Here is a 14434-nt window from a genome sequence, read left to right on the forward strand (position 1 = left end):
TTTAATATGATGATTATCACATGTAAATATTTATACAATATTCATTATGTTCAACTTGTATTTCCCCCTTAAAATCATTTAAAACATTGAAAATATTGATTATAGGGGTATGAACTCACCTTATGTGGGTGATTCAATTGAAGATTCGCGTAAGGATGAGAAGTTCCACGAATGAAGTCCCGAGGCACAAACGAGTCCTAAATGACATATATTGAAACATATATGTATATTATTAGTGTTTAACACCACTAATATGAAGGGAAACAACCTTAGGGACTAGGAAACACTTGAAATGAAGTGTTACAATCAAATGTGATTGATAAAAGGGAGTTCACGGCCACACAAAGTGTGTTTACGGCCAAGGAAGAGTTTACGGCCAAAGATGCTTAAGTGTTTACGGCCAAAACTTGATCTAAGAAGGGTTTACGGCCAAAATCATGATCTTATGAAGGGTTTATGGCCATAGGAAGAGTTTACGGCCGTAAACTCTTGAAGATCAGGTACTTATGGTTTGTTTCATGGCTAGGAATCAAGTGTTTCTTATGGATAACTAGATGATAGAAGAGATACTCACACTTTGGAGGTCTTTAGGGTGTTTATAGCGCAAGAACAAGTAGGTGTTATTGGTGTTCTTGGTGTTCTTGATGAAAAGGTTGATGATTTGAAGATCTAACCCAAAAAAGTTGAATTCATTGATGAAATCATAGGGTTTCACAAGATCAAGAAGGATATCAAGAAACAAACGGAAGAAACACTTACAATATTGAAGAAAATGAAGTGTTCTTGATGATACTTGAGAGAGAATCGAGCTTCAGCCTTGAAGATGTGAGAAGTGTTGAAGAAATGAAGGAAATTAATACTTAAGGGAAGTGGTTCACGGCTACCTAGAGTTTACGGCCGTAAACTCCTTGTGATGGAGTTTCCGGCTCGATTGCAACCCAATGAAACAGACCCCTAACAATGCTAAAAGATAGCAGAAACAAGTCTGACATTTGATTGGGTTGATTGGCTTTACCAGATAGAAATTTCGGGTTATCACAGTTTATTCCCAACTTCTTGAACACTCCTATGTAAGTTGTCAAGCATGTAAAATCACCATTAATCTTATTGTAAATGCCTAATCTAACTATGGATTCCTCAATTCCATTCCATGTTCTAAAATTTTCCCTTGGGCCATAACAATCACTAGAGTTAGATCTTTGCTAACATTCCTTCATATTTATGTTTCACTATCATCTTTATAGTGTCAATTCATGTTCATGAATGTCATTCACTTCTTAGATGTCAATCAACATGTACTTATCCTTAGATTTCCCAAAATGCCCTTATGGCCAATTATTCCATAAATTCTACTATAGATCACTCAAGCCTTCATGTTCTTGCATTCAAATCATGTTATTAGTATCAAATCATGTTTATGAGCATCATATACTCATCAAATGCTCACATTCCAAGGGTTCCATGGATTTCATCACCACTTACCCCAAAATCATCTAAAACAAATGTTTATACTTGATTCTACCATCATGGATGAATTTGAACATTCCAATTGGATTTATTGCTTCTAAACATCACCTAGGTCATAGAATACAAACCAGTTTCCTCATCACTTGCACTATCCTTAATTTGGGTTTTCTAGGGTTCATGGAGCTTTTTACCCAAATCATTAAATCCATCATTAGAATGATTGGATTGAGATTAGAACCATGGAAACCACTCAAGGGAGGTTAGAAAACCCAACCCTCATCATTTATTAAAGTTAAATTCGACATTAGGGTGCAAACCTAAACAATGAACTCAAAAATAGAGCTAGAGGGGAAGGATTTATACATTGTTACCCTTGAATTACTTCTCATCTTTGCTTGAATGCTTCACAGCTCCACTTGAATCAAACCCTATATACCCAAGAGTGAAGAAATCACCATTTCTCTCCCCCTTTCTCCTGATCACGTTTTTCTCAAGAAAATAGGAGAGAAGACCTATTACTAGCTTTAAACTTTTCCAACTTACCACTTTTGGTCCCTCCTTGCAAAAACTCTTTCAAAGTAACTCCCAACTAACTTAGAAGCTTCAACTAACTTCAAAAATGGTCCCTCTCCATCCTAATCTTCACAAAATTAGTTCAAGTTAGTAAGTTGGTCAAATATCTATTCAAACCTAAGTTTCACTTGATTAGCACGGTTGGCCCTTTAACTTTTAACATGTTATTATTTTCATTTATAATTTTCTAAACTTTATATGAATTAAATATATAATTATCCTTTGGTGATTTATCTTCATAAACCATCTTTCATTTATTTACTTTGTTAATTGAAGAACCCTGTCTTAAATTTTAGGATGTTACACATACACTAAGTGTATTAATTATTTAGCTCTTTATGACATGAATGTCATATATGTTAGTTTGTAAGGTTAGGGTTTAAGTTGAAGTCCCTTAAGGTTTAGGTATTTTATTTATATATTCTTATGTAATTGTCATTTGTGTAATCATGTGTGTAATCTTGCAGGTCGGAGCTTTAGATTAAACCCTCTGCTGTTAACAACAACCCTTGGTTATCAGCCTCCAACTCCGATAACCTTCTTTAGTGGTTAGAACTAGGTGCATTCTTTATCCAATCACGTCACCCCCTCACCCCACCCCCGTCTCAAATCTTCTGCTTCTCCTCCTAAAGAAAACTGTACTACTTTTGACGTTGACTTCGCCAAAGCATAAGTTCTTCTCCACCACAATTGCATCTAGTTTCTGCTTTTTATCTTCATCTCTACTTTATGTTTTATGTTTTGGTTTTCAAATAAGTTAATCGTCTCCTTCCGATTAAACTATTAAACTGTGGGGATGTTAGTTAGTAAGGTTAACTACATTGTAGGCCCAAGGCCCTTAGGGCATATTTATTCTCTATATGTTATTATCTATCAATATATTCACGGATATAATTCATAGGTACACTCTTATTATAATTTTGCTCCAAAGACAATTCTTGCCCCAATTTTGTTATTTGTTTTATTGCCACACTTGCATTTGTTTTATTTTTTATAAATTAAAAAAGAAACGATTTAGTGTATGATGTGTAGTGGGTATTTAATTTATGAAAACTTCATTCCAGTCAACATAATAATATTCTTTAAACCAAGGGCAATCCAGGTAGGCGCCAAAAAACGAACTAGGTTCTATTTATATTTACAGAATCAGAGGTGCGTCCACCACGACCACAGATAATACCAATATCAAAAACAATGTCTTCTTCAGGGCTAAACTTAGAAAAATATCGAATTCCACTGGAGGAGATCATTCGGGCAACAAATAACTTCGGTTCAGAAACTCTCGTGGGAGATGGTGGATTTGGTATGGTCCACAAAGCAGAACTCGGTGATCACACAGTAGCCATCAAACGCCTCAATAGGAATAATTATCAAGGAAATGATGAGTTTCGTAACGAACTCCATATGGTTTCCAGTTTCCAGCATCCAAACATCATTCCATTCATAGGATACTGTGATGATGACAATGAGATGATCATAGTTTATGAATATGCTATCAATACAAGCCTTGATCGTCATCTTCACAACCCAGAGAAGAGGCGTTTAATAACCTGGGCACAACGACTGAAGATTTGTTTAGGGGCAGCAAGAGGACTCAAGTACCTTCACTCGGGACTTGGTCATAAGCTCAGAGTAATTCATAGAGACGTGAAGAGCGCGAATATATTGTTGGATGACAATATGGAAGCCAAAATTTGTGATTTTGGTTTGTCAAGATTTGGTCCAAGAAATCAAGCAGAAACGCACGTTATTACAAAGGCTTCGGGTACAAGATTTTACATCGATCCCCTCTACAATGAAAGAGGCAGGCTTGCGAAAGAGTCAGACATATACTCATTTGGAGTGGTGCTATTTGAAATTTCGAGTGGGATGCTGGCTTACCAGCCAAGGTTCTTTGGAGATGCTAACGAACAATATCTGATGGATCTAGTCCGAAGCCACTATGATGACCAAGAACTGGTTGATGGAGTCAACAAGTTAATTGATCCCGATATAAGAGGTGATATTGATATGAGATCTTTTCATACGTTTAACAAAATTGCACATCAGTGCATTAGCTTCAAGTTAAAGGAACGTCCTACAACGGATAGGATCATCGGTAGCATCGAAGAAGCATTGAATATTCAAGTAAGTTTTTTTCTTTTTAACGTTTCTGAGGAAATTTAAAACTATTTCAATGTTGTTTTTGCCAATGCGCATGCATGGTTCGCTTGTACCACAAACATTATAACATTAATATGTCGATTCCTTCGTTCAAAACCGAACCATTAATTTGTCAAAATTGCAATAAGATCTGGAGATATTGAAACTGTGTACGTTTATAAAGGTAGAACCAGAAAGCTAGTTTACTTTTTTTAAATTATCAATTACTTTTTTGAATTTTTTTTAGTAATTAAACTCTTAAATTTGTTTGTGAATCTAAAAATATGTAGTCATGTTACCGATAAAACGGACGAAAAAAGTGTAAAGTTTTTTTTCATATCATCAAATTATTTGATTATTATTTAAAGATTATATGGCTAAATCAGAACAATATATATAAAAAAAAAAATAGAGTATGGAATAAAAATACTAATATGATTGCGTGTCCAAACTTATTTTGTATTTTTTTTTTTTTTTGCTTAATTAATGCTTCCTTTTCTAATAAGATTCGGTTACGTGTTAAAACAATGTCTTAAGATAACTTAAACATCAAAACTATTATATTAAATTATTTAAATGCCCTGCATTATTCTAGACATACGACTTCCATTAACATAAGCAAGAAATAGCGGAAAGTCTTTAAGGACTTTTTTAATCAATTGGTTATGTCGATAGCAGAATTAGTAGACGCCTCTAATTAAGAAAACTTGCTTCTGTTTTTTATTATATTTACAGAACAACAAAGCTGCTTCAACTGTAACCATACGAAGCATCCAGCCCCAAAACCTTGAAAGTTTTCGAATTCCACTTAAGGAGATCAAATTGGCAACAGGAGACTTCAGTCCTGATTCCCGAATCAAAGGTGATGGAAATGGTGCAGTCTTCAAAGGACATCTTTCTCAAAGCTGGCAAAACCGCAAAGTTGCCATAAAACGCCATGATCCGAGAGAATACGAAGGAGAGAACCAATTTCATAACCAGCTTAAGTTAGTTTCCAGCTTCCACCATGAAAATATCATCCATTTCATTGGTTACTGTGATGAAGGTAATGAGATGATTATTGTTTATGAGTATGCTAGCAATCATAGCCTTGATCGTCATTTCGAAGACTTGAATACGAGGCGTAGCCTTACTTGGGGACAACGCCTTAAGATTTGCTTAGGGACAGCAAAAGGACTCAAATACCTTCATTCAGGTCGAGGGAATGATCACAGAGTTATACATGGAAACATCAGGAGTACAAAAATATTGCTAGATCAAAATCTAGAAGCCAAAATTTGTGATTTTGGTATGTCTCAACAAGGTCCTAGAAATCAGCATTATACGCAAATAAGTACAGAAATTGCAGGTACAAACTTGTACTTGGATCCCGTTTACCATGATAGTGGTATCCTTGATGAAAATTCGGACGTGTATTCATTTGGCGTGGTGCTATTAGAAATGTTGACTGGAATGCTGGTTGATAAGTTAAGTAGATTCGGAGATAGTACTAATCCACAACCTCTAATAAGTCTCGTCAAAAGCGATGGACTCGAAAAAATAATTGATTCGACTATACGTTATCAAATTGATGACCGTTCTTTACAAGTGTATAAAGAACTTGCTTATAAGTGCATAAGATACAATTCAAAGGAACGCCCTACTATGGATACAATTATCAAGATGATTGAGGATGCAATACACTTTCAAGTAAGTCCTCTTAATTATATAATTATTAATGAAAACTATCATCGATTATATATATATATATATATATATATATATATATATATATATATATATATATATATATATATATTTCAGACGCTCATTTTTCATGACATATATTATGGTTAATTTTCAAATTATGATCATGTTTTTTAATTTTTAAAAAAGGGTTACATATATATTTTTAATATTTTGTGTATTCTAATTAATAAATAGTTTTCATCTTATTTTGACAAGTGTTACTCTAATACAACTAATTATTAATATTATGATACGTGTTATGTAGATATATTAGACAATTCATTTCAAAATTCAAATTTACATTTTCTAATTATATTTTAAACTAGTTTAATCCCGTGGTAACCACGGGTTATAAAATTAATTAAACATTTATAATAAAAATTTATAATTATTAATCAATTACTTTAAATAAACCATTTTAAATAAATTATTAATTAAGAGATATATGAAAAATTTAAAGCTATTATAACTTCAAATTTAACATATAATTAGAAGATGTAAATTTGAATTTTGAAATTAGTTGAATAATATATATACATGACACATGACATTATATTAATGACGAGTTATATTAGAGTGAAATTTGGAAAAAGAAGATTAAAATTGTTCATTTATTAGAATAGGGATTTGAAGTTATAATAACTTTAAAATTTTGATATATCTCTTAATTAATAACTTATTTAAAATAGTTCATTAATAATTAAAAAAAATTATTATGAAAGTTTAATTAATTTTATAACTCGTGGTTTTCACAGGATTATAAACTAGTAAAATATAAGTTGCTTTACACAATATATTATGAGTTATTTGATTTCTTATCAATCTATGAATTAAAAATTAGTTCACTTATTCATGAGAATTATAATGAAAAAATAAAATTATGTTGAGTATTCAATATTGATGTTGCTTTGAAGGTCTTAACCAGATTTTTAGTCATATGAAAATGTAAACTGTATCATATTATTTTTCTCTGTTACAGGAAAATTTTATACGATTATATCCCAAACATGTTGATGATTTTATCTATTTCATTATTCTCTTTTTTTATTATTCTAATATAATTCTTTTTTTTTTTGTGTTCTGCAGTACTAGAAGCCTATCATCATAAAAATATTCCCAAGGAAAGATATGGCAAGTGGTTGTTTATGCAAAGGGTATATGAATTTTAAAAAAACTACATAAACCTTGTTTGCTTCTCTATGAACAATTGGACATGTCAAAAAAATGTATGATTAAAGAAAAAAATAATTCTTTTGACCGTGTGATTTGTATGATATCTTTTTTTTTTTTAATTCAAATCAGGACTGTCGAGTATATGATATTTCAAATCACAACTTAGTTATCATCATACAACGACTAACATGACAATGAGCAAAAAGTTGCGCCGCTAAGCCTTTTTGTATGGTAAATTCAATTATTTTGAAAACTACATCCATAGAAGTCACATTGATGTGTAATCCATTATGCAGTTTATCCAAAAAAATTAAACAAGGGTGCGTTTAAAGAAAAGAAAAACTAAGAATTTTGGATTCGTGGTTATTATATCCGTGATTCATGTGAAATGAGAGTTAATAATATTATGGTGATGAAACCATATGTTGAGTTGTGTCAAGTATACCACAAAGCCAGCATCATAATGAAAACCCAAACCAAAGAAGAGTAATAATGAAAGTTTTTAATTCTAGTCAGGTCGGTCTATTGACTTATTGACCTTAGCTTTGTGCCAAAACAAAAATATACACTTAAATGTAATATTTTATTTATATGCAAAACTAATTAATAATACAATACGATTCGATACCTAATAGTTTCTAACTATATTATTAACTATGATTGAAAACAAAAAAAATTGTTCATTTAAAAATAATCAATACCAGTAATTAGCGACAGAAGCGAGTAATTAGCGACAGAACCTGATTACAAGGTCTTTTGCAGAAATCTATACATCGTTAATTCAGTGGCTAAGTACCTTGCTAATTAATCGCTAGTTTGTTGCTATCGGCCATTAGCAACTGATTTGTACGAAAATTAACTTCCTTTAGTAAGGTGCTGTTTGTTTTTTGGAAAAAACCTGTTCAGACCTCTTATTGCTGCGCAGCACGCGCACAACACTTTCATCTCGCAGCTGTTTGTTTTTTAGAAGTCTTCGGAATCAAAAACTTATGCGTGTGCTCTGTTTGGCGCAGCACTTGTACTGTCTCTTCCAACATTTTTTTCTTCTTTTTTTTCTTTCTGAAATTTTGATTAAATGTTGAAATTTTATCACATTTTATTTCGTTTTTTTTTGTTTATTGTTGTTGATTTTTTTTTCGTTTTTTTATATTCAATAATTATAATTTCTTGATGAAATATCATTATTTTTTTGTTGAAATATCATTATTTTTTACTGAAATATCATTAATTCTTGTCGAAATGTTATACATTATTATGTTTTACGTATTAAATTTTTTTTTTTCGGTTTATAAAATTAGTTTATTTTAATTTTTTAATATATGCAGCAGTATGCAGATGTTAAAAAAACAAACACGCTTTTTATTATAGTTTGCAGCCGTTTGGTCCACCTCTTCTACCGCACCGCAGAGGTTGCAGAGGTGGTCCGCAGACTTAATGAATTTTTGCTTCAGAAAATCAAACAGCACCTAATTCTTATGTACTTAAACAAATTTTTAGCCACCTATCTCCTCAGCGATGGCACTGATGGCACTGGCACTAATTGTATCTTACCTATAAACCCTACATGCATTTATCCCTCTGTAGTCGACACCTACATCGACAGGTGTCTTCATTACATATCGGGCTATATTGACAACGACATGTCATCGCTACAGGGTGACCATAATCTTTTGGCCTCAAAGTCTTCACCGATGACATGTGTTCGCAATAGGTAAGGCGGGATACGAAAACCTTTTATCCGGGTTTCTAAAATATATGTTAATGACTTGTCGTGATGCATCGGTCATTGGGTATGTTATAGCAACGTCGTTATAGAGACGCATTGATCATGGGATGGCTATAGCGACAACATGTCGCCGGTACATGTCGAATTTAATTATATTTATTTTCATATTTATATTAAATAAAAGAAACAATAATGTTATGGTATGGGTTATAGCAAAGATATGTCGTTGCTATAAGGTTGTATCTTCAATATCACTTCAATATCAGGTCTCAACCTCCTTTTTTCACAGCTCCTCATCTCATATATTTTGCTCTGTCTCGATCAATGGTTCACTAGGCCACTTTGAATTCAACGAATAACTCTATTGCGACTACCACATTCACCATCGATATTCGGTAAGCTTCGAGGCCCCTTTTTCTTTTCTGATTTTTCAGCCCAATCACCATTTTCCAGTTTATTTTGTTTCTTTTTCCCCGTAACCACGCCACCATAGGGATGACGCCAGTTGGTGTCTTGTTTTCTAATTTCTGTTCTCCTTTTTTTTTCTAATTTTGGGTTACCTTTCTGGTGACTACCAGCAACTATCGGAGGACCACCAACCTCTATAGTTGATTCTAGAAACCACCAAATTTCGGCCACGACAATAGGACCACCAGGTATGTTTTCTAGCCTTTGTATTACTTATGTCTTTGATTAGGTTAATTATTTATGTTGAGTGGTTGCTTTGTTATGATTTTAATCTAGTTTGGTGATGGTTTATGCATTTATATTCTGCCAAAAGGAAAATTGTGCTTCTAATGATGCTTAAACTCATATTCATATGCTACTTTACTAATTGATATGTGTTTGAAATATGTTAATTTTTGGATGTTTAATTTTTTTGTTTGAAAGTGATTAATATGTGTAGTTGTTGGGTGTTTTGATTCTATAATATTTATGAAACTTGTATTTGTTTAAATCTATATGAATCTATATGAAATTGGAATTGGAATGATTTTGTGTAAATATGTTTGGAATCGCCTAAAATTGTATAAATCTATATGAAATTTTAATTGGAATATTTTTATTCTTATTTTTCTTTTATTTGGATGATATGTGCCTAATTAATTATATATCTAATGCATATTTGTAATACTTTTAGCTATAATTATGCTTTATATGGAACAAAAGACACTTAATATGCTTTAAATTGTGGTTTTTAGCTGCAAAGACTTGTTCAGGACAAAAAGGAAGCATACGAGGAGCTGGAAGCAGGAAATGAGAGTAAAACACAAAAGAAGAGAAGAAAAGGTCCGAAGACCACGTTCTGGTGACTTAAAAGTGACGTGGTGATTGGAAGAATAGCGACCTTGATGCTGACGTGGCAATTATGGGATTTACTCGAAGACCATGTCGTGGTGGCGGTCAACGATGACGTGGTGGTCAGATTTTCACAAATATAAAATCCCGGTCATTAGTTCGAATTTGAGAGGTTGCATTCGGTTCTCTGAGGTTATTTGCGAGTAATTAACCCTTAAAAATCCAGAGGGAGTCGAAATTCAAGAGAAGCTCTAGGACTAAAGAAGATTTTGAAGATATTCAACATTGATCTAGTTGGTTTGCTATTTGAACTTATGTGTAGCTTATTCTACTTAGATTTAATGTTTTTTCATGCTATAATGAGAGGCTAATAACCTTTTACTTTTGTTTGGTGAAGATGGGCTTGATACATATGTGTTGATTTCAATATTGGATGATTGTTATTGGTTTTACTTGTGTTTGATATAGATAAACCCTAGCATGTTTTGGTTTTAGTTTATATTACTTATAAATCAGATTTTGTGTGTTAATTAACCATATTAATTGTATTAATGTATCTCCAAATTGTTTATGACCATTAAATAGTATTAATCATCTTAGTTAAAAGTAATTAAAGTTATTAACTTTAATTGTGTTAGAAAGCATAATTAGTATTAATTTTGTGATTGGTTGCTCAACTTGACCACGGAAGAGTAACTAATATCATTCATAGTCCAATTGTGCTATTATCAATTTAGTGTTTAATTCGAGCAAGACCATTGCCTTGTCATACATAAATCGATAGGCCTAGTAATTTGACCATAAGAGCTAGATAATTGGTAATCAATATAATCTATCCACTAGAAATCAACCATAGGAGAAAGTGAAATCGAATCTATATAGAAGTATTCTTTAATTCTTGAAGTTGCTTTGTTATCATTGTTACTTTTTTTCTTGTTGATAGTAAGTTATTCTGATTTTGCAAAATCAGTACCCCCCCTAATTATAGCTTGTTTCATAGTTTAATAAGAGGTAGTTAACTTCATTAATTGAATTTCGTTCCCTGTGATCGACACCCGACTTACCTGAACAATGCTATAATCTAACTAGGTACACTACCTATAGGTTCATAGTTAGTAAAAGTTTATTAGGTTATAAATTTAAAACTAAATAGGTACTTTTGCGCACATCAAAGTATTTGGCGCCGTTGCCGGGGAACGACTTATTTGATTTATATTTTAATTGCTTTTGGTTATTCGATCCATTTTGTAGGGTAAAAAACCAAAATAAGTTACTTTGGTTGTGTTTGTTTATTTTAATTTTTCTCTGAGACGCAACCATGGCGTGGTTATATCCACCACGTTGTGGTCTCGCTTCAGATAAGTTTTAGTTTATTGATTTATGACCTGAGGATCTAAAAATCCAATTGTTCCTCCACTAGAAGATCCATAATCCGATTTTCACTTGAAGAAAGACAAAATTGGCGAATCGAGCAATACTTCCAAATCAGAAAAATTAGAGCTTTTTGAGAAGACACTTGATAAGTAGGGGCTATGATACGAGCAATACTTACTAAAGAGAGATAAGAAGAAGAAGAGATAAAAGTTGAGGATGAAGAGATGGAGGATATTATGAAAATGACGATGGGAGACTACAAGAAGAGAATTTTTGAGCTCAGAGGACATGTACCCGGTCTAGCTCCACCCGAGATAATTTTTGAGCTCAAAGGGCACATTCTATCTATGCTCAAGGACATACCTTTCTTCGGGAAAGAGTGTGAAGATGCTTTCAAGCACATTGATGAAATTAAAAACATTTCCAATTACTTTCATGTTCCTAACATGCCAAGGAAATCCGTTTTACTAACGATGCTTCCAGTCACAGTTACCGATGAAGCTAAGGTGTGGTTGAAATCTCTTGCACCCGGATCCATCACTACATGGGCTAATCTTCCTGATGCTTTCATTGAGCAATTTATTCCACCTTCGAAGATCTTAAAGCTAAAAAATAAGATAACTAATTTGCAACAAGATGTGGGAGAGTCATTGTATGGAGCTTAAGAGAGATACAAGGGCTTGCTAAGAAGTTGCCTTCAACATGATTTGAATGTTCAACATGAAGTTTCTATCTTTTACGATGGAGTGAATGTAACTACTAGACAACTTCTTGCCTCACAAGGGCCCATGAAAAAGAAGGAGCCGATAACTATTAAATAATTGATTGAAGAGTTTGCAAAGCACTCACGAGAGTACCACAATCCACCAGATGATGTTACAAGAGGAAACAGAGATGGAGGGAATGAGAATATGGATGTAGTCATAGCTAAGCTAGGCTATATGGATAAGAAAATGAAAAAGTTAGATCAATCAATCCATGCCATAAGTGTTGGTTATGATAATTGTGGTGGTCCACACTTGAGAAAGGATTGTGATTTAGATGAAAATGGGAATAAGAAGGCGTAAGTGTTCTATTTAAGAGGTGCCAAGTTTGATGAAGATTGGAGAAAGCCTAAGGAGCGGTTACCTTATGAAGAGCACAAGAAACAGAAAGATGAAAATTATAGACAAATCGGAAGAGGTTTTTATCAAAAAGAGCAATGATCACCCGAAAAGAAGATAGATTTCGAGATGCTCCTCCATAGATTTATGGAAGCATCTGAAAAGAGGCATGATACTATTGTTGACAATGTGAGAAATCATCAAGCTTCCATAAAGAATATAGAAACTCAACTTGGGCAATTGACCACACTTTTCAATGAAAGGTTACCACCTAAAAACCAAGATCAAAAACTACAATCTCATGTCATGACAATCTACACCGAAGAAGTGGTTCATTATGAGCAAAAAGTGACCCATGAAGCAGCTACAAGTCATCCCAAGTCTTGTGTGGAAGAAGAGAAGATCGAAGTCAAAAGATCAAAAATTGAAGTATTCTCTGAAGCTTCACCACATCGTGTTGAGCTCACCACGTTGTGGTCTCGATCAGAAGAAATTTTTTCTCTTCTTCGAGCATTTCATCCATCATTACCATTCCCATCTCGAGCAATCAAACATTCTCTAGAGCCCGAACCAAGAAAATATATGTAACAAGTGCTTTCACTTTCAATAAACGCCCATTCCTCAAATTTTGCAAAGGATGTAATCAATAATTGAAAAGAGTTTGAAAAGGCTTCAACTATAGTTCTTAATGAGTTGTGTTCAACCTCAATTATTAAGAGATTACCAATAAATATGGGAGATCCAGATCAACTCACGTTACCTTGTGAATTTGGTAATTCGACTTCTATTAATGCTCTAGCCGATTCGGGGGCAAGAGCTAATCTCATGCTATACTCTTAATATCAATAGCTCGAATTCTCAAAACTCCATGACAAAAGGATGACCATTCGGATAGCGGATCACTCAACAACATACCGACGAGGAATAATTGAAAACTAACTAGTTAAGGTGGGAAAATTTATTTTTCCGGTCGATTTTGTGGTTCTCGACATGAAGGGGGACGAAGAACTGCTAATTATTTTAGGAAGACCATTTTGGAGTACCGCAAGAGCACTAGTTGACATCCATGATTCAAATCTCACACTTTGTGTGGAAGATGATGTTATTACCTTTGAGATGAATCCTAAAGAAAATCATGAAGAGCATAAAGATGAAGTGTCAAAAATGGATGACATGGAAGAAGATTCTGATGAACTAGTTGCAATTGAGAAGATTATGGAAGAATTGAAAGTTTAGAAGGAGCCCAATGTCGAAAAAGTAAAACGTTTGAAGCCAAGAGCCTCGATTCCCATGACATGTGAGGTGATTGCATTTACTACACCAAAGGTTCAAGTGGAAGAAGAAGTTGATGAAATGGATGATGATATATATAAAGAATTGGAAATACTTGACGAAGGAATGGATGGAGAATTTAAAGAGCTAACGTTGGTGAAAATGGAAAAAGAAGAGGAAGGTCCTAGGGAACATCTCAAAAAGGTGAACAATGTAAAGAAGCAAGGAAAAGGGGTGCAGCGTAAGCATGATGAAATTGCTAACAAGAAGAAGAAGGGGAGAATTTGAAGAAGGCTTACAAGATACGGGTTCAAACTTATAAACGAAAGGAGCAAAGGGGGATCCCACCCCCATCCACAACAACGTAGAGTAGGAAGGAGTCCGACTCACTACTCCTCAAAATGAAGCGCTTTTTAGGAGGCAACCCGATTTCTAGTTTTCATTTTCTTTCCATTTTGATTTCTTTTTGTTTTTAGTTTTTAGTTTTAACTTAATTGATAAGAATTCGTGCTAATTTTTAAAGATCATAATTGAAGAACAAGTTTTTTGATAACCGTAGGGTTCCCATACGACGAAG

The 14434-nt window shown here is 33.4% G+C and overlaps 1 protein-coding gene and 1 non-coding gene across 2 annotated transcripts; one reads left to right on the forward strand and one right to left on the reverse strand.

Annotated features, from left to right (window-relative positions):
- Positions 1-3202: 3202 nt before the first annotated feature.
- LOC145161382 (putative receptor-like protein kinase At5g61350) lies at positions 3203-7167 on the forward strand. Its single transcript, XM_079080895.1, has 3 exons — positions 3203-4167; positions 4918-5871; positions 6997-7167. The coding sequence occupies exons 1-3, from the start codon at positions 3235-3237 to the stop codon at positions 7000-7002; spliced, it is 1893 nt and encodes a 630-aa protein (XP_078937021.1). The 5' UTR covers positions 3203-3234; the 3' UTR covers positions 7003-7167.
- Positions 7168-12084: 4917 nt separating this feature from the next.
- Positions 12085-12191, reverse strand: LOC145151793 (small nucleolar RNA R71). Its single transcript, XR_013732347.1, has one exon. It is a non-coding gene; the product is annotated as a small nucleolar RNA R71 (small nucleolar RNA).
- Between the last annotated feature and the right edge of the window lie 2243 nt (positions 12192-14434).

The sequence above is a fragment of the Lactuca virosa genome, chromosome 1, assembly GCF_052849685.1.
Source record: "Lactuca virosa cultivar CGN04683 chromosome 1, Lactuca_virosa_CGN04683_v6, whole genome shotgun sequence".
Classification (NCBI taxonomy): domain Eukaryota; kingdom Viridiplantae; phylum Streptophyta; class Magnoliopsida; order Asterales; family Asteraceae; genus Lactuca; species Lactuca virosa.